Here is a 22,253-nt window from a genome sequence, read left to right on the forward strand (position 1 = left end):
TGGATTAAATAAAAAGGCTGCAGTTATCAGCACAATAAAACAGCAGAGAAGCCGTGGATTAAATAAAAAGGCTGCAGTTATCAGCAAGTAGACATGAATACTGTGGCGAAGCAAGGAAGGGAATGAAGAGACCGGAGCGATGGATGGCCTTATATGGGCAGGCAGCCAATTATGTGGGAGGCGTGGGGATGAGGGACGCAACTCTGCCTGACACAGCGACCAAGCTGCAGGCTATGGACGTGTATATATGTACGTAAGTAGGATTCAGTTATGACCGTTACGCGTAGAATTTTGAAATTAAACCTGCTTAACTTTTGTAAGTAACCTGTAAGGAATGAGCCTGCCAAATTTCAGCCTTTTACCTACAAGCGAAGTTGGAGAATTAGTGATGAGTGAGTGAGTGAGTCAGTCAGTGAGGGCTTTGCCTTTTATTAGTATAGATATACAGACATACAGATAGATACATATACACATACACATGTATTTATATATTCACCATTTTTTTATGATTTTCATCTGTTCCATATTTTTATTATTCAGTAGCTTTTCATAAATTATTTATGTAAAAACAAAGAAAAGGACCACTGGGTTCTAATTCTGTAGAGAAGAAAACATAGGCTGGATAGCACTTCAAACAAAGTAAAGTGATAACAGATACTGGGACCAGGATATCTAATTAAACAACAGGTTTTGTATTAATAACTTGGCTGAAACAAAACCCTGCATCTACTTGACTTCCAGGGTCCAGGGCTATTCACCCATGATGCACAACTTTATGTCTATAAGAAGAAAACAACTGGAACAGGTGCTTAAATGTATCTAGGGAATAGAAAACCTGTACTTTTGCAAATATTAGCATTGCAATCCCACTTTCTCTCTTCTATATGTGAAAGCATACCAAAATTCTAAAAAAAAAAAAAAATTGTACCATGCAGTTTTTATTGTATTGACTCGGTTATGTGTTTTGTTGAAGGAAAAAAAGTTTATCATAAATATAAAATGGTTGAATTTTCTACAGCAATTTGCCAACTAAATGATGCAGTTTACAGATGCAAAACACAGATGAATGGCATGTTTTAAGATACTAGGTATTCAGATTTATTGTTAGGTGATTTACTGCATGTCTTTTTCAAGATATACGCAATACAATGTGAATGAATCATCTTAACATACTTCCACCATTAGTAAAGAAGTCCAATTTAAAATTCAGTTTAAAACTAAATTTATCTGTAAGCAGTTTTACCCTGAGGGAAAACAACAACTTAATAACAAAGAATATCTACAATTGTTAATGTAGTAAATGTATATATTTAAGCAGGGGTTACACCACCATTTTTTGGGGAACACAAACTTGGGCATAACCTAAAAAATGTATTATGGTTCCCCTGGATATATGCAAAGTAATAATTGCTCATTAAATAGATTTGGCACAAACTAACTTTGCACATTGAATTAAATATGGATAATTACTATTTTAAAAATTGATGGAATAAAAAACAGAACAGGGTACTAGCACCTAACCTGTAATTGTACTTGCATTATTTTAAGGGACTTTATCTTAAACTTCTATATATAAGCTTTACTTACCCTTGCCGCCATCTCTTCCTTTTCTTTAGGAGAAAAAAATCTACCTCCATCTCCTCTTTTTCTCTGCATTGCATGCCGATGACGAGATTCATGCAAGTATTTCTGCAAAGAAAATGCTAAACTATTAAAACAATGGAAGACAGAACTTTCAGAATTTCAAAAGTTCTCCGGTCACAGAATTAATTAATAAAAAAGTGTGCTCTTTCCAGTGAATTCCCAAGCATACAATATTAGATTGGAAACCTTCCCTTTTATTATTGCAAATCAGTTAAATATCTAGGGGCAAATATCACAAGTAAACATAAAGCTCTTTATCAACAAAATTGCGCCTTCTGTATGGAAAAATGAAGCAAGACTTGCATAGATGGTCGACCCTTCATCTCACTCTAGCTGGAAGAATTAATGTTGTTAAGATGAATATCCTTCCTAAGCTTCTCTCTTTATTTCTTAACATTCCACATACACATCAAAAAATCATTTTGTAAGCAATTAGATTCAACTATAACCTCATTTATTTGGAACTTAAAACATCCACGTATCCAAAGAGCGACCCTACAAAGACCTAAGGCAGAAGGTGGCATGGCTCTACCGAACTTTCAGTTTTATTACTGGGCAGCAAACATACAAGCTGTAAAAACCTGGACACAAATAGATGAACATACAAAGGCTTGGTTCGCAATCGAAATAAAATCCTGCAGTACTTTATATTCCTTGCTTTGTGCCCCAATAAATGCAAGTTATCGCCATTATACTAATAACCCAATTGTGCTTCACTCACTCAGAATATGGAACCAATCTAGAAAACATTTTAAGATCGAGAATCTTATCTGTGGCACCTCTGCATGAGAAACACCTTTTTCAACACTCGCAAACATATGCAGTTTTTAATATCAGGAAAAACATTTGGGATTAAATTGCTTAGAGATCTTTATATAGACATCTTTGCATTCTATGAACAATTACATTCCACATTTAACTTTCCAGCAACACATTTCTTTCACTATCTTCAAATTAGAAACTTTGTTAAACAGAGCCTGCCCACTTTTCCTTATCTGGCGCCTTCCTCTATGCTGGAAAAAATATTGCTCAGTTGTCGAGGACTCAAACAGCATTTCTGCAATATATAAAATTATTTTACAGTCCCTCCCTTTCAAAAATCCAAGAGGACAATGGGAAAAGGATATCTTACTCAACATATCAGAAAAGGAGTGGAAGCTAGCATGCAGAGAATTCATTCGAGCTCCATATGCACAAAGCATACAATTATTCAACTCAAAATTATATATAAAGCACATCTGTCTCATTTAAAATTGTCCAAAATGTTTCCAGGCCAAGATCCAACCTGTGAACGCTGCAATCAAGTTCCAGCCTCACTGGGTCACATGTTTTGGGCCTGCACCAAATTAACATCATTCTGGACAAATTTTTTTAAGTGCTTTTCAGACAGCCTTGGTGTCACAATCCCTCCTAACCCATTAACAGCTGTGTTTGGTGTTCTTCCAGATGGGCTTAAAGTGGAGAAGGACAAAAACTGTGACTGCCTTCACTACACTATTGGCACGCAGACTTATTTTGCTTTACTGGAATAATCCAAACTCTCCTCTTAAGTCAGTGGGTAACTGATGTTTTATACTATTTGAAATTGTAAAAAAAAAAAAAACAAACTAATTATCAGTTAGAGGATCTGTGCAGAACGTTTTCAAAAGCTGGCAGGATCTAGACAATATTTTAGAATAAGCTCTAAAAGCACGGAGGAACTAGATTCTCTTCCCATTTCTTTTTCTTCTCCATTTATCTTTATCCGTCTATTAAACTCATCAATTTATTTATTTTTACTAGCTTTAAGTTTTACTCCGTTGACCATGCTCTCTTTCTCAGGGGTGGGGGTTTGATTTTTTTTTTTCAATCCTATTTTCTGTAAAAATGTATCTATTTGTATGAAATGATTACAATAAAATTTAAAAACAATGGAAGACAGAAACAGTAAAATATCTAACCTGTTACATTAGCAGCTCATATCATCTCAGTACAGTTTATTAGAGGTAAATAATGTAATTCGATATTTTAGAAATTGTGTAAGTAATCAAGAAAAGCATTTGACGATAAGGGATGTAATATAAAAGGATTGATCTTGGATTTCAAAAAGCTCTTGAAAGAAGGGGAGGGGATAGTGATCAAATTAAAAACGGAAATTCAAGTGAACTACTGGGGGAGGCGATTGCAAATCTATGTAAAATGCAACAAGTAATGGTGCCAGGAATGTTCTGAATTAATTTTAACATTAATCTCCTACATAATACACTAGGAATACAAATCAATGAAGAGTATCCAGTGCATTTAAGTATACCATACCCTTAGACATTAGAACCAAAATACCTGCAACTTAAATATCTGGAACCAATCAAGGACTGATAACCAAATTGCCCATTTAAAAAAAATCAAAAAAAAAACACATTTGATGTTGATGAAGATAATTGATGTATGGCATATACACATTAGAACACATACTGTAGTGGGACTAATTTCTAGAGATTTTGACAGTAACAACAACAGATCAGTCAAATTTTCTTTTAGATCAAATATGTCTCCTTTGTCTGCAGAACATAATTCACTTTTGTTAAAGATGGAACTCTCAGCTTTTAAATTAATAGTATGACTCACTATCTAATTTGGATTATTTTTGCAACTGCACTTACATTATTCCTGAGAATAAATGCACTACTTCTTCTTTTGGCTGCTCCCGTTAGGGGTTACCACAGCAAATTACCTTCTTCCATATCTTTCTGTCCTCTGCATCTTGCTCTGTTAAACTAATCACCTGCATGTCCTCTCTCACCACATCCATATACCTTCTCTTAGGCCTTCCTCTTCCCTGGCAGCTCTATCCTTAGCATCCTTCTCCCAATATACTCGGCGTCTCACCACTGCACATATCCATACCAACGCAATCTCGCCTCTCTGTCTCCCAACCGCTCAACTTGAGCTGACCCTCTAATGTACTCATTTCTAATCCTATCCATCCTTGTCACACCCAGTGCAAATCTTAACATCTTTAACTCTGCCACCTCCAGCTCGGTCTCCTGCTTTCTGGTCAGTGCCACCGTCTCCAACCCATATAACGTAGCCGGTCTCACTACTGTCCTGTAGACCTTCCCTTTCACTCTTGCTGATATCCGTCTGTCACAAATCACTCCTGACACTCTTCTCCACCCATTCCACCCTTCCTGTACAATTTTTTCACCTCTCTTCCACAATCCCCATTACTCTGTACTGTTGATCTCAAGTATTTTACTTATCCACCTTCACTAACTCTACTCCTTGCATCCTAACCATTCCACTGAGCTCCATCTCATTTACATAAGTATTCTGTCTTGTTCCTTCCTACTGACCTACATTCCTCTCTAGAGCAAATCTCCACTTCTCCTGGGTCTCCCCAACCTGCTCCCTACTATTGATACAGATCACAATGTCATCATCAAACATCATAGTCCACTGTAATTCCTGTCCAATCTCATCTGTCAACCTGTCCATCACCATTGCAAATAAATGGCTCAACGCCAATCCCTGTTGTAATCACACCTCCACCTTGAATGCATCCGTCACTCCTACTGCAGACCTTACCACTGTCATACTTCTCTCGTACATATCCTGTACAACTCTTACATACTTCTCTGCCACTCCCGACTTCCTCATACAATACCACAGCTCCTCTCGAGGCACCCTGTCATATGCCTTCTCCAGGTCCACAAAGACACAATGCAACTCCTTCTGGCCTTCTCTATACTTCTCCGTCAACATCCTCAGAGCAAACACAACGTCTGTGGTGCTCTTTCTTAGCATGAAACCATACTGCTGTTCACGAATCATCACCTCCCTTAACCTAGCTTCCACTACTCTTTCCCATAACTTCATGCAGTGGCTCATCAATTTTATTGTCACCTGCTACATCCAGTTTTTTTTACATGAGTGAATATTTGACCATACACCTTTCCATATGTATCCAGTTCTATCTGTTTCTGGAAAATAGTCAAAAATACAAATTCAGTCTGATCACCTAAAAATTAATTTAGTAATAACTTGGCGAAGTCAACTCATTTCTCATAGTAGAAAGCATTATTATCATTATTACTATTATTAATAGTCCATATATTTACCAGCATGGTTCTTAAATACTGGGTTGAATGCTTCCATTTCTGTTTGCTTTAAAAAACATCCTAGTTCATTAGATATCTTGCCATATACAGTACTTAGTAGGTACTCACCCTCCTTTCCTTTGGAATCTTTCCCTCTGCCTCAAGTTTGGCACGGGCTTGTCTCCTCTTAAGGATGCGATGGTACTGCTTGGCATTCACATACAGTGGCTCCTCTTCTAGCATTTCTGCTCCAGGTAGGGGAATTCTCTGCATGGTTGGCAATGTACTACCTCCGGGAACCATCTGTATAGAAAGATGACAGAATTAAATCATTAAAAAAAAAAATTAAAATAAATAAACTGAAGCCAATAAAATTACAAAGAGACTTACCATGACCATTCCACCAGCGTTTACCATGCTACCAGAAACAGGCAACGTGACTGTAACAGTACCTTGTCCACTATTTGTGGTACTGGTATTTGCTCCAGCCTGGACAATCTGGGCACCAGCCAGACTGGCAGCTGGAATAGTGATCATACCTGAAAAGTACAACAGAAGTGTTGTATGAAAACCTAATTTGCCATCTGATTTCACATATCCAGTGGAGAATGCTCACATTTCAATTTATTTTATTCTTCATAAGGGGGCCCTAATTTAGACTAAAAAAAAAAAAAAGATAGAAGATTCAAGTAACAAAATACTAACCAATTAAATAAGTTTTGTTCTGAAATTTTGTCACATTTTTATTGCATGTATTAATCTCACCCTCAAAAAATAGTTGTAACTTACCCATCATACACAATTACAAAGTACTTCTCAATGTTAAGAATCATAAGTATTAGTTTATAAAATGATACAACATATTTAAATCAGCTATAACCTTAGCTATCAATACTACATCTTCAAAAGTTTTTGAGTTTATGCACAGTTGATGGTACAGTCTGCTGCACCATGTATTTAACAAGTAACCAAATTTTCAAAACACAAAACGTCATGACTTGAATTGGTAATTTGGAGGACATACGGATGCAGACTTTTTCCTTGGTTCTGTGGATAGTCTGTATGGACAGCAAAGGAAATGACCTGCTTTATGCTAGTTACTTCTGAATAAACATTTCAGAAACTTTATTGTAACAAAATATTTACCTTGACCAGTGAACTGAGATGAGAAATATGGATTACATGCAATTGGCAATGTATTTTAAGTAAAACATGTCTAATGGATTCATATATAAAATCAAAGTTATCAGTCTTATTGTTCCTCAATATGTAGGGAGGGGCGCTTTAGTTTTTCAAATATATCAGTTTAGTTTTTCAAATATACTGCTCACAAAAATTAAAGGAACACTTTTTTTATTGGGCCTGGCATGAAATCAATTAAACCTGTCTGATAATTTTCTGGTTGGTTAAGCAGCTGAGGTCATTGTTAATCACTTTCAGCTGTATTGGTGTTCATGGACTTAACGACAGGTGCACTAAAGTGGCAACAATTAGAAAACCCTCAAAACAGGACTGGTTTTACATGTGGAGATCATTTCAAGTTTCTCCCTCTATCTTTTTTGGCTGGTTTTCCACTCGTGCTAGTTTTGGCTTGAGTAATTATCTCTACTGGCAGTATGAGGCGATTTCTTAACCCTACAGAAGTTGCACAGGTTGTCCAACTTCTCCAGGATGGCACATCCACGCGTGCTGCAGCAAGAAGGTTTAATGTGTCTCCCAGCACAATCTCCAGAACATGGAGATTTCAGGAGACTGGCTGTTATTCTCGGAGAGCTGGACAGGGCCGTAGAAGGTCCTCAACCCATCAGCAGGACCGATACCTGCTCCTTTGTGCAAGGCGGAACAGGCTGAGCACTGCTCGTGCCCTACAGAATGACCTCCAGAGGGCCACTGGTGTGAATGTCTCTACCCAAACAATCAGGAACAGACTTCATGAAGATGGCCTGAGGGCCCGACGTCCTGTAGTGGGCCCTGTGCTCACTGCCCAGCACCGTGGAGCTCGACTGGCATTTGCTCAAGAACACCAGAATTGGCAAGTCCGCCACTGGCGCCTGTACTTTTACAGGCGAGCAGGTTCACCCTGAGCAGCTGTGATAGGCGTGAAAGAGTCTGGAGAAGACAAGGAGAACGATATGCTGCCTGCAACGTGTTCAACATGACAGGTTTGGTGGTGGGTCAGTGATGGTCTGGGGAGGCATATCCATGGAGGGACGCACAGACATCTACTACGTAGGAAATGGTGCTCTGACTGCCATAAGGTATCGAGATGAAATCCTTGAACCCATTGTCAGACCCTACGCTGGTGCAGTAGGTCCTGGTTTCCTCCTAATGCACGACAATGCCCGGCCTCATGTGGCAAGAGTATGCAGGCAGTACCTGGAGGATGAAGGAATTGAAACAATTGAATGGCCTTCACGATCCCCTGACTTAAACCCAATAGAACATCTGTGGGACATTATGTTTCGGTCCATTAGGCGCCGCCAGGTTGCTCCTCAGACTGTACAACAGCTCAGGGATGCCCTCATACAGATCTGGGAGGAAATGCCACAAGACACCATCCGTCGTCTCATTAGGAGCATGCCCCGACGTTGTAAAGCATGCATACAAGCTCTTGGGGGCCACACAAGATACTGAAAAGCATTTTGTGTAGCAGAAATTAAGTTTTTGAAAAAATGGACTAGCCTGCCACATCTTCATTTCACTCTGATTTTAGGGTATCTACACAATTGAGCCCTCTGTAGGCAGAAAACTTTTATTTCCATTAAAAGACTTGGCATCCTTTTGTTCCTAAGACATTGCCCTGTCGTTATTTGTATAGATATCCAACTTCATATTGAGATCTGATGTATCTAATGTGTTTCTTTAAAGTGTTCCTTTAATTTTTGTGAGCAGTGTATATCAAGTAGTATTGCATTATTTTTGCAAGATTAAATATGGCAAATCATAGGATGTAAATTCACTAAAGGCTGCATTAAATTCAGACAGCAGAGGAAAGTACAACATATAGCAAAAATCAGCAAAATGATTTAAGATAGGAATGGATTTCATTTATTAATTCTTTATTCAAAACAAACTTTCACAGTAGGTTTGAGTCAAAATATATATGTGCAAACTTGGCAAAAGCAGGGTCTCAAGTTTTAACAATTCCATGCTGTATGTGTGTGTGTATATGTATTTTAAGTTAAGTTGCCCAGCCCTGAGATAGATAGATATATCTCTATCTCAGGGCTGGGCAACTTAACGCATTAATTATCAGCAACAATTAGCATGCATTAACGCAGTTTGTTATTATTTTGAAAGCCTCAGTCTCGATATAGATCAGTGATCTTCTAACAAAAGTGTATCGAAAAGCACTGTACCAAGAAGGAAAGCTAGCTTTGTTGATTTGACCTCAATTCCCTGTGTGTGCGCATGAGTAGCAAAGACTGAACAGCTTCTAAAATGGCATGTGGAGAAATACCAAAGTGAATGCTCAAAGTAAAATAATCCGTGGATTACTTTTTTCGTATTATCGCTAATATGGACTCCAATTTGATGCAAGTGATCTGGAGATGTAAATTAAAAACGAAAGTAAGGAAATGGCATCAGCTGATCAGTCCACAGCTGATCGTGGTGCTGAACACATTTGTATAGATAAAACTTAATGCCCCGGCAAACAGATTTGGTTTTATATTTGATTCGGTTACATTAATGTTAAGTTGAGATTTACAAGAAATATTTTAACTGCTACAATATAAAGGGAATACTGCTGTTAAAAAGCACCTTGTTTAAAGTGTTTGCAAACCAAATACACAGAGTTCATTATTGAATTTTGTGCATAAAAATGTGACTGTTGTGATCACAATTATGTAAATAATTGCGATTAAAGATTTTCATCATTGCCCAGCACTAATATACACACACACACGTGCTAGTCACTTTGTGGAAAGCGGATATACAATTTAAACAGATTGTTATATTCATGGGAATTGTTACATATGCATAATTGAACTATTTTACATTACAATTAATAATTAACCATAGTTTAAAAAAAAAAAAGTAAAATGCAATAAATTGAAAGAAAATCATGTTTCATGTTGCATTTGAGGTATTCTTTGTGTTATATGTTTTCATTTCGTTTGGCTTTGAAATTAATACGCAAAAACTTTTTAAACTTACACTTAATGTAAAATTTCAGTAAAAACAATATTTGGAATTAACTTTTCATCGATATCGCATTGAATTTTGATTCCGTGTTTGGACTCAAATCGTGACAACGCAATGTATAACTGCCTGTGAGTGAACATTGCTTCTTTCTCTCTAATAAATGAACCGATTTTTTTGAATGTTTGTCCCTGTGATTTGTTAATTGTCATAGCAAAAACTATTCTAACAGGAAACTGAAAACATTTTAATACGAATGGCATATCAAGATCTCCTTTGGCGTCTTATGTGATGTACTACATTAACACCAATTTTATATCAGAATTGTTTGACCAATTTTGAATATAACTAATCTTGACCTATTACATAGCCTATCACTCATACACAAATTACACAATAACATTACGATACATCCGTCTTTCAACAGTAAATCAGGTGTGGAAGTTTGGGCGGTGTTAACAGTTGTATATATTCTACGGGATATTGTAAGCTGATGTTTTCATCTTCCACAGCATCATCACCAACTGTTTCAGCATAGTCTATCGATACGCATCTAACCCATTTGCTAATCAACAATTATTGCGTTAATTCATTTGACTTCACTTCTTGGTGCTAGGATTGCCCGTGTACTCATTTCTTCTGTTGAGGACTCTGTTGATGAAATTATTCAATAAGATATGGACATAAGTCTTTTATTAGGAACTTAAAGGAAGGAAAACGTACAAATTTATAAAGAGCTGACAGCACAGGAACTGTGTCTGATAAAAGCATTCACACGAATGAGAGGCGAGAGGACCGTGGGCATGGGCCGTTAACTGGAAATGGTTGAGAGAAGGGCGGGACTTAAAAAATATTTCTTAGCAATAGTCTTGTCTCAAGATTTTCTTATATATAAATAAAATACACACAGAAGTGGACAAAAGTAGGTTTATGGTTGTGAGTATGAGTAACAGTTTTTTTCTTGTATTATCAATTATTGTATTATTTGTCTTCATGCTACTATTATTGTTGTTATCAAGTAGACTAGCAGAATATACAAATAATGAAGACCACAAGTTGAGCACTTACAAGATTGTACCTAAGTGCACTGTGCCATTTTTTTAAATTAATTGAGTTGATAAAGCTATTTTAATAACCACAACCATGCCTGCCCTTTTACACAAGAACAACTGTAAACCTATAATACTGAATATGTGAGAGTCTCTCTCTCATCTATCTATCTATCTCTATATATAGATAGATATATATCTCTCAACAAGGGCTGAGGCTGAATGTGCCCATTTACTTAAAAGTATAATCTCAATATGAATTTCTCTCTTCAAAATTCACCAAGAGGTGGGGGGGAAAAAAAACAAAAAAACACCGTTTTGATATTTCTGAGATTACAGAAAAACAGACATTCTAAGCATTTGTAATTTACTTAAACATTATTAACACCACCAAAGCTGGAATTCAACCTGTATCAACAAAAAAACATGCAACATTTGCAGCTCCTGGTTTACATGATGCAATTAAAATTAAATAATAATTTAAATACTTTTCATTATTTAAATTAAATGTTTTTTGAATGTAAAACATTTTAAGTGGGGCTTTATTTGAACAAATAAATAATCCCATTATTTATTTACAAAAAATTCTCAAATTAACTATGTGTTTACTAAATTTCAGAACACAATGAGAAACCTATCCAGGAGTCCAGGATCACTTTTGGAAGCTGTTAATCTTACCTTGCTGCAAGATAGTGCCATCAGCATTGACAGGCTGATATACAATTGTTTGCCCTTCTGCTGTTTGTGCCACTGGCTGGCCTTGCACAGCTATCTGTTGTTGCCCCTATGAAATCAAATAAAAATTGGTCTTGCAAATTGCTGTGTACAGCCTTGTTCAGTCTATAAAACTGATAAAAAAATACATTTTCACACAATACTTCCAGCTTCTAATCATGACTCATACATTTTTAATTCTATACTAGGCTGACCCCGCCTTTTAAGGCGACCGACTTTTAAGTTGACCACTTCTTAAGGCAATTCAATATGTAGATCAATTTGATATTTTACACAAACTCATTAAAATTTGGTTATATTGCATTTGAGCGGTATTACTTTAATACTCGTAGTTTGTTATTTTTGTGATGAAATTTAAACTTTTTTTCTATATTGAGGTCGCCCTTTTGAACCCCCCTGATATTTACTACGCAGTGAGGCATTTGTACTCCATCAACATTAATTATTTCCAGAGACATAAAATTTTGTCTATTTTTCCAGTGCATCCCGCACAAAAACAAGGGAACGATGGGAGCACCAGAACTCTGCTCACATCATGTTGCTTCGTACCGCAAGGTGCAAGAAGTAAGTCTGTGATAAGCGGAATACCGTCACGCTTTCCACTCACGGGACGGAAGGACAATCCCGACCGCTTTTATATAGTAAGAAAGAAGAAGAACATATCACACAGTCTGGAGTAGAAAATCATCTTTTACGTAAAAAAAACGAAACTACAAATCCCATTGTGCATTGCAAAATGGACGGGGCGTGTGTGAAACTCCGTGCCTGTGTAGCACTCACGGGACGGAAGGACAATCCCGACCGCTTTTATATAGAAGGATATTCTGAAGTATGGGCATTCCCCCAAATTATGGGCAACTGCTTTACAAAAAGTCATGCTTATGAAGACAATCACTCAAAATCATTTTTTTGTCATACGAAGCACAATGAAGCTGTATTCGCATGGTTACAAAGACAATGTCTGGAACGACTTTCAAAATCAGAATCATTTTTGAAACCAGGCTTGCTTAAATTGTCCCTTTTAAATTAAAAGGTAATTATGTGTATTCTCTCACATTAAGCAAATTTTGAGTTGCCAGTCAGTCTAACAACAGCAGCCTTAAATATGGCTGTTGAGGGTTTGTTGGAAAGATGGCTCACTGAGGAAACCTAAGTAAACATGGAAAAAATGTACAAGATACAGGGAGGAGCATACTCAACATGAAAAATTAACAACACTCCAACTACTGGAAAGCAATAATATGAGTCACTGGGTTGTAGAATAATTTCAGCAGTAAATGAAGATTCTTCAGTGTCACAAGAATACTGAAGATCTAAACCTTGACAACTATTAGCAAGGACACCAGAAAGTTATGATAAATCATTTATGCTGTGATGTTACAGGATGTGTTTTTATTATATAAACAGATTTTGTGATAAAACTAAAAACTAATGATAAACACATAGAAGTCTAAAATTACTAACATATTAGGTATGTTTACGCTATTTCAAAAACAAAATGCTATTTAAAAGAAAAAACATATCTATGGTAATCTGTACCATGTCCATATGAGCACACAGATGCATACTCCTGGAACAAAATAATGAAATACTTTACTAAAGAGCTGCAAAACAGAAGACTACTTGGGTCATAATAAATAAATACATAAAAGTCTAAGTCTATTATTAAAAAAAAAAAAAAAAAGTTCTCTTTTGATCTCTATAAAACACGATTATATTGGAAAGTTATTAAAATGCTGACACTATGCAGATTCTTTTTTTCTTACTGGGGAAAGCAGAGAAGCATAAGCGTCTTTCAGGGATAACTACTGAATGTGGATGTTGTAATCTAAATGTCAACGTTTGATCCATAGAGGATGTGCTTTTTTATGCACATCATGACCATTTAGAACAATAGTGTGTTCTGCTTTTTGCTACAACAATCTAAACCCAGTAATAAACAAACCCCACAATTAACCACCGTAGATTTCAGTTTCTCATTTATTCAGATTCATATATTTGGAAAAGAGAATGAAATCAGACGACTCCATTCATGCCTTACTGACAATGTATAAACTACCAAAACAAAAACGGGAGATGGTATAGAATTATTTTTATCACTATATTTTTGTTATGTGTACACTATCATTACCTTACCTGGGTCTGCCCTGCAGTAACTGCAGTCTGGGGCTGCTGAATGATGATTTGTTGAGCCTGACCTTGTTGACCCTGCACTTGTAAAGCCTGACCACCTTGGATTTGGATTTGGCCTGGCTGAACGAGCTGAATCTAGTGAGGCAGCAACAATATAAAATAGGTTAAAGTTAACAGCAAGTACATCAAATACGATTTAATATTATTGCAAAAAAACTGAATAATAATGCTTGATAGTTCTCACTTCATTTCATGTCATTACATCTTTTCTATAAAAACTAGTCAAAGTACAATGCATCTTGGTATATAATACAGAAGGGGCCATTTTAATTGCAATTTTACAAATACTGGAGGTTAAAATTACAAATAAAATCAAACACACACACATTGCAATCATAAAATAAAGTACTTATTTTTAGAAAGAAATCAGGCAATTTCATTAATCAAAATGAAATCAAGCAGAGATTTAAAAAGCTTTATATGTAAAAATTTAACTATTCATTAAAAAAAAAAAAAAACAAACAAACAAAAAAACACACCTGCATAAAATAGATTAAATAACCTAAAATCAGATACATTAAAACTGGGTATTCCATTATGGAATTATATGGCTTAAAATATTTGAATATAGTGCAAGGTTAATTACATGATAATTATGAGCTATAAAGGAAAAAAATGATTCAAGATGTAATAGAAAAGCCCAAAGGCACTTTTACCTGCTGAAGGCCCTGGGCTCCAGAGACAGGCACTTGCATAATAGTCTGCCCTTGTCCTCCAGGGACTGCTTGAACCATAATGGGCTGGCCTGTCGATGTTATCAACTGGCCTCCGCTCACCTGGACCATCAAAGGTTGCCCTTGAACCTATAACCACGAAGGAAAAACTAATATGTAATAATACTAAACTATCTGTGGAAACCAGCAAGTGGGTGAAAAGTGACAAAAATATGAACAAGGTTTACAACAGAACAGCAATCTGCATCTTGGAACAAAAGGCACACACCAGGCAAATTTGCAAAAGTCCCCATGTTTGTGAAGTTTTTAACATTTTTTTATCAGTTCGAACTAAGGAAACATGCAAGATTTATATAAATACTGCTTGCTGCAAATATAGTCTTTAAGCACATCTTAACATATAATACAGAAAAAATAGAAAAAAGGTGGGATATAACTATTTGTGGTTTATATTTAACTCATACTTAGCAAGAATGAAAAATGCAATACTGATCGATGAAAGCTTTGATATTTAACCTGACATTGCACCTACAATAAATAACTGAAAGAACCTCTCTTATTGTACAGCAAAAAAATGTTGCTTAGACTAAAAAGGTAGTTGGATATTATATATAAATTCTTAAAAGAAAATCCTAATATTAAAAAACACACACACACACACACTAATGCCAAATGTACACTGGGGCAATTCCGACAGACTGGAAACTAGCAAATATTATTAACCAATTATATAAAAAGATGATAGAACTAACCTATGTAACTCTAGGCCTATACATTTAACCAACATCATGGATAAATTAATGGAAGAAATTAAGGAAATGATTGAGTAGCACATGATAAAAAACAGGTGTATTAGTAGGCAGTTAGATTTAGAGAGGAGAGATGACCCTTCAATAAAATACTAGAATTCTGAGGAAGCAACAAAAGCATACAATGAGAAAAGTGTGCACATCATAGTGCTGGGCGTTGTGACCAAAATTCTATATCACGGTATTTTTCAAAAAATTGTACCGGTTTCATGGTATTCAACGGTATTTTTTTTTCCATGAGTTAACCACATTTTCCACTGCAATTACTGCAACAGACTGGCTAAGAATAACCTATCCACTGTCATGAGAATTGTACATTGTACAAAAAAACATTTTAAGGTGCACACAAGTATTATTACAGGTTTGCATGGCCCCATAAAGTGATAGTTTTCAAGGAGGGGGGCACTAATGAGGCACTAATGAAGAGAAGGAATCACACTGCATGACAGTTGCAGTCAAAATATAGAGCCTTTTTATTGAACAATATTTGCAAACAACTTAAACTAAAATTGACAACATATTGTCAACCATCCAAAGAGGCATTTTGACTTACTAAAATATCCAGAGGTGCTTGTCAAAAGTTGTATTGCACTGAACATGTCTTAGAAAAGGAATAAATAGTAAATCTTATTTGTAAACCAACTACACTTTCTGTTAATGTTAACAATCTCTGTCCACTGACACGTTCAAGTGACTTTTTAAACAACTTTACCAACTGCATAATATTTAAACTAATAATTAATAACAATAAAGTAAATAATAGTGCAACTTCCAGTAATACTATTACTTCAAAACGTGATTGCACGACCACAGGGAGTTGATAAGGTGATTAGGGCGAGTTGGACCCGATCGTTCTCTATTGCTTCATTGGCTAACTGCAGCATGTAAATGAGGCGCCATACCCACAGAGATGTATATTTACGGGCCGGCAGAATAGGGGGAAGCAAAAAAGAAAAGATAGAACACAAGGAGGTTAAAGAAGGGAAAAGGCAGTCATGGGAGACGATACAGACACCAGGAAGGTGAAGGCAGCATGAGCTGGGGCTCCGTGAGGGAGCGCAGGCTGAGGCGATCTAGGGGCTGGTTCATCCCACTGACTAAGCATGTAGAGTGGGGCGAGCGAAATGCAAGAGACCTCCCAATGGATCTTAGGAGAGACTGGTTGAGCGCTGAAAGAAGACAGGGGAGGTGTGCCGACCTTAAACGGTCTGGCTGTGCAGTGTGGCGGCAGCCAAGACAGGAGTTGGCAGAAAGCAGTTCGTGCTGCAAAGGTTCCGCCAGCAACGCTCGTAAAAGGTGAGCCGTGGAGGCAGAAGGTGGTGTACTGCAATCGGGCGAGGAGAGAGACTGCATTTTAACCTCTATTTTAACGGATTTATTTATTATGGATTTTATCCCCATGCTTCACTGGTTTTATGGATTTGCTATTTATTTGGGTACTGTATTTTTCTGAACACTGCACAATGGAAACTTTTGGTTTTACTTCTGACTGGTTTTAACAAAAGCGCTTGAGCACTTTCCACCATCCCCTGACTTCAATAAGATTTCTCAGCTCATCTTGGTCATAACTATCGACGGTGTTGGTTCAACAACTCCCATGTGGGAAGAGGGAGTATGTAGGGGATCAGCATCGTCACACTATTACACAATATTGAAAATAATAAAATAAAACAAGTACAACTTGGCTTGCAGTATTATCCAGCAGTATAGAAACAATAGTCACACATTTTAACACTTTGGTTTTAAAAGTTTGGATGTGGACCATTATATCTTCAGGCAACAGACAACTTTTTTTCTTCAAAATTTCTTCTGCGTCATCATGTTCAACTTTATCATCTGCTACAGCTTCCGTTTAGGAATGTTCTCTGTCCATTTTCACTGCTCAATACCTCCATTAAGGCATGTACTCTGTTGTATGCCTGTTTAACGGTGCAGCAGTGAAAAAGTCCCCCCTTAAACAGTATCCCGCTGTGCCACGTTCTGAACGTTGTTTAGGCTATTTAAACCGGTGTTCTCGTATAAGAAAAATCCATATCATAAAAATAAAAAACTTTTTTGGTATGAACTGGTATACCGCCCAGCACTAGCATATCATATATCTTGATGTTTAGAAAGCTTTTGGTAAGGTGTCATAAAAGAGCATAGTGATCAAACTTGAAGGTGAGAGTCAAGATTGCAGTGTGTAAATGAATGCAAAAACTGCCGTAAACATCAGATGCAGAAGGGGTTGTGTTGTGAAAAATCATCTCTGATTTAGGCAATGTTAAAAAAAAGGGGTATCCCTCTGGTTATTTGTTGTGGCCACATAAATGGTCTTAATAAAAATATATAAATAGCATGTTTGTACATGATGCTAAATTCATTGGCAGCCAAATCATTATAGAAAGAACTGGACAGAATACATGCTTAGGCATATTTTTGCAGATGCAATTTAATGCAAATAAAGAATTGCAAGCAGGAAGTAAGAACGTTAGATTTGGATTCACAAGAAGTGCATTCAAAACTTCAATGTATCCCTCATTAGAAAGACCCAAGAGATGTATTGTTCTATTTATTTTCTACATCCAGAAGCAGCTAAGAATGCTAATAGGATGTTAGATTATATGGCATAATGTGTGTAGTTCTAGTCAAAGCAGATTATTATTATGGTACAGTATATTTCAGTATTTTACAGTGTACTTAGAGTATTGCATGCGGTTCTCATATCAATATTGCCAAAAACAAAAAAAAGATGGCGAAATATCTAAAAAGCACAGATTAATAGGCCAGATGACAAAAGTTTTAAATTATTAAGGGATTTATCATGGTGGATCCTGGATATTGTTTTAAAATAAAGACAAACACAAGGACTAATTTTTGTGATCTTCTGTCATTGAGCATTAGGCCTGGAGGGGGGTGGGGGGTAAAAAAGCAATCTTCAGAGTAATCATTTCTCATTTAAACAATTAGGTTTTGATTCTTAAAAAGTGTCAAGATTTAATCTATCCTGCTCAATTACTAAATGTAAATATTTGCATATCTTCATTTTTGGTGTCCATTCCAGTAGATGGGACCAATGTGCCTGTTAAGGCTTTCTATAGAAAAAGCACTTTACTACTTTGCATAAAATGGTGTGTCCTCTTTAACTGAAATCAGTGTCTTAAGACACTTAAATCACAGATCAGTTACTTTCTATGGATTCAAAGGGTGCATTAGTAAAGAACACCTGGATAAAAACAAAGCCATATGTAAGCCGTGCAGCTCAGAAGTTAAATTATCAGTAACAAAACAAATCTGAGAAATCACTTATCCCAGCATCACCCATAAACACCGTCTCAGTTGACATCCAAACGAGTAGAGTCTCAGCAATCTGCATTGGAGGCGGTGTTTAGCCCCAAGCTTCCGTTTAATTTGCCTCATGCCTAAAAAAATAATGGAAACTATAGCAGGTTTTTAATCTGTGAAGATAAGATACCCTACAACGTGCCTCAGCTGACAAAGCAAGCGGGCAATTGTTGGAATTTTCAGGGAAGCCTGTGATACAAAAGTGAACTCAAAGCAGCCAACTTGAAGGAGCTTTGTGATAATGGCGTTATCAGTCATGATGACCAGATATCCCTCCATTATCCAACCCGCTATATCCTAACTACAGGGTAACGGGGGTCTGCCGGAGCCAATCCCAGCCAACACAGGGCGCAAGGCAGGAAACAAACCCCAGGCAGGGCACCAACCTACCACAGATGACCGGATATTCTTCCATTAATTCAATGCCGCTGTGAAAAACTATCAGTTATAGATCCTCATTTAAAATGCTTCCTTTTCGTCTGAGGACTACAAGGACACATTTTTGAGACTGATTAAAGGGACTGCTATAAAGGGAGCAACCAAAGATATGTGTAACTTGTAGAATTATAGAAAGACATGAGTCTTCCCGCTATACTGTATATTTAATTTCAACTAATTCAGGATTATTTTAAATGTCCAACAGGGGAATTTGTTGTTTAGTTTAGTTGAAGGGTGTCTACATGGAGATTCAGAACACAAGAATAAGTTATTGAACAAATTTATTATTTAAGAATCAATATTTGATTACTTTATAATAATATTTGCAAGATAATACAAATGCCATTGCATTGTATTAAAACAATGAGCGCCTCCCCATGATGTGTGAACTCTGATGTGGCAATGCATACAGTATGCCAGTTAAATTATGGTGAATTTTGAATGAGTGCAGTGATGTGAAAAAGTTTAAAAAAAAAAAAAAAAACACAAGATATTTTGTTCCTTATGTTCCAAATACTGATAACTGTTCATTACTAATCAAGTATTTCTTCTTAAACATCATTCCATGCTTATGCATATGTTATGAAATCACTATGTGGACACACTTCAAATAAAGTGTTACAGAAATATGTTGCATTATATTAGTCTTCCCTATGCATGGTTAAGTAATGTGTAAAACAAAATCCACCACTTAAAATACCACTTGATACCCAGCCCTACAGAACATTATCCTGTATCTTGTCAGCAACACTCTTCAGACATCCAGAGACATTCAAATGTTGCTTCAAAAGCATCAAGGAACTCATGATTTGAAACAAAAAGCAGCCATCATACCACACTATTGTAGTACTCATGGTACTCTGCATTTTAACATTCAGAAAGATGCATCTATGAAGTCATTTGATTTGTACCATGTGCTAGTCTCCTCAAATTACATTAAGCAACAGGTTACTAAATCCATGAGTATTCTGCATGCGTTCCCACGTTCACTAAAACCACTTCATCTTTATTATAGCCAACAGAACTGGAACACTGCTAGGTCATCTATATGATCATATTGTCATCCATATGCTATTTATTCCATGTTTCTATACCACTGTTGAATATTGTTGCTAGATGGACTAAAACCGGTCATCTATTACTCTCCAAAAGTCTTGTCAGCATTTGTCGCTTCTATACACATCCAACCCTTCTGGATATTTTTGAAGTAATCGCCCTTTCTTAACAGACCTATGACGACACTTTGAAAAATCCCAAGAGAGTGGCATTTTCTAATTAATACAAGGGTGCCTGTGATTCTGGTTCCCACCAAAGTGCCAATTATGAAGCCTGTCAAAGCTGTATTCTATACAATTTCATGGTGCCCATCTACAAGATTTGAACAGCATTGTTCTCATGTAGTACTGTCACTAACTGTAGTAAATTAGTGCAAGTATACAAAACAAAGTGGCCACTTAATGTATAGTATGTTCAGTAAATAGCACAAAAAGCAGCTGTACAGTGACTTTCATTTTGAGACAAACACATGTTTAAAGGTTAAAAAAAGCAGCATTCCAAACAAATGCGTCAAAGAGTCTGCTTTAATAGTAACAAATAGAAACAAGAAAGAACAATAGGAAATTGAGAAGTGCAGGGGTCAATATAAGTGATTTGCTTGGGTCTGAAGTTCGATTGTGATCTGGACTTTAATGGGTTCAATAACTGGTCAAGTAATACTTCCTTTCTATAAAAATCAGCAAAAACCACTTGAAAGTTTCTACTGGTGACCAGATGACTGTAGTTTAAAAAAAAAAAAAACAAAGAAAACACACAACAGCAGCCACTACAAAGCACATCACAAAACTAACAAAAATAGAAAGACACAACATAGCCTTGCACAAGTAATTAATGGGTGGCCTAATTGGAATGGAAAACACAAGGCTGAAGGTTTAATCCCAGTTGCTGGCCAACTGTCCAATCATCGACACGCTCAAACTGTTCTTTCCTATTAACAGTTTAATAGACACTTTTAAGCTAACTTGCACATTATCTGTGTAATTCTGTAATCTAAAAAAGTACCTGTATGGTAAAGCAACCTCTTTGAACTTTAATTTTTAAAAAAGATGACAAGAAGAATACAAACAAATAAAGCCATCAGCATGTCATGCATCTCATGCTAGTCTTGTAGGCCCCAACAATAGAATGCATTGGCAACTTTCTTTTGAAATGCTCCTTATAGTTAGCATCCTTTGATTGGACTCTGTCCCTCTCTTTTTGGTCAAAGTTTTGTGAATCAATTAATTCCTTCAGGCATTACACAAACACGTGATTTTATTTTTTAATTTTGCACTTTGCTTGTGGCACTAGGCTGTAACAAGATAACTCACCAATTGTGAAAGGGCCTACCCAGTACAAGTGTCAACACTGGCTCAAAGGCCACCATGTCAGTTTGAAATAAAACCTGTACACAAGAAAAGCGTTTTGCAAGGTAGTTTTAAAAGCAGCTATAATTAAAAACGCTATAACAAAACAAGACATTTTTTACTATGCCTAGACCAGGGGCCTCCAAATTCCCCCACCAAGAGCTACTTTTACAAAATGAAAATGGCCAAGAGCTGCTCATGTTTTCCAAAGTTTATTCTCATAGCTTCTTTCAACTCAAATTGAATACGCTTGTTTTGCCTGAACATTTAGAAAATGTTGGTGTCCACAACTCACATTTTGCATTTAAACATCACTAAAAATATTTAGTTCACCTGCAAGTGCATTTTGTATGTCTGTATGCATTTTTAAGTGTATCTCACACTACTGAATTAAAACATGAATGCTGTCAAAACAAAACAATGCCATTTCAAATACACAGATATTACTTATTTATCTATCATTTTATTACATCTCATTGTTTCACTTCACAAGAGTATTCACATGTCCAGTTGCATGTGTGTTGTGTTTATCAGTCAGATGACTGGCACTGCACGGAGTCAAAAAGAGAGGCAGGTGTACGGAGGAGTGTAGCAACTTAGGTTCACTCTTCTGGAGTCATTTAAATTTTCATCTGTCAGTCTTGTTCTGAACTTTAATTTCATGTTATTTATGTCAGAAAAGACAGACTCACAGAGGTATGTAGAGCCAAACAAAGCAGACATTTTCAGAGCTGCTTGGTGGAGATTATAGTTATCTGGCTCTACC

At 36.5% G+C, this 22,253-nt stretch overlaps 1 protein-coding gene across 5 annotated transcripts in view; it reads right to left on the reverse strand.

The window, feature by feature from the left end:
* Positions 1-22,253, reverse strand: part of nfyal (nuclear transcription factor Y, alpha, like) — a 35,498-nt gene that overhangs the window by 2,909 nt on the left and 10,336 nt on the right. For all 5 annotated transcript variants that reach the window (XM_039748548.1, XM_039748547.1, XM_039748545.1 and 2 more), the window contains 6 exons: positions 14,497-14,643; positions 13,784-13,915; positions 11,591-11,696; positions 6,111-6,259; positions 5,850-6,023; positions 1,588-1,689 (listed from right to left, as the gene is read on the reverse strand). In XM_039748548.1, the coding sequence (XP_039604482.1) occupies positions 1,588-1,689; positions 5,850-6,023; positions 6,111-6,259; positions 11,591-11,696; positions 13,784-13,915; positions 14,497-14,643 (810 nt within the window). The remainder of the gene's footprint in view (positions 1-1,587; positions 1,690-5,849; positions 6,024-6,110; positions 6,260-11,590; positions 11,697-13,783; positions 13,916-14,496; positions 14,644-22,253) is intronic.

Source organism: Polypterus senegalus, chromosome 3 (assembly GCF_016835505.1).
Source record: "Polypterus senegalus isolate Bchr_013 chromosome 3, ASM1683550v1, whole genome shotgun sequence".
Taxonomy (NCBI): domain Eukaryota; kingdom Metazoa; phylum Chordata; class Cladistia; order Polypteriformes; family Polypteridae; genus Polypterus; species Polypterus senegalus.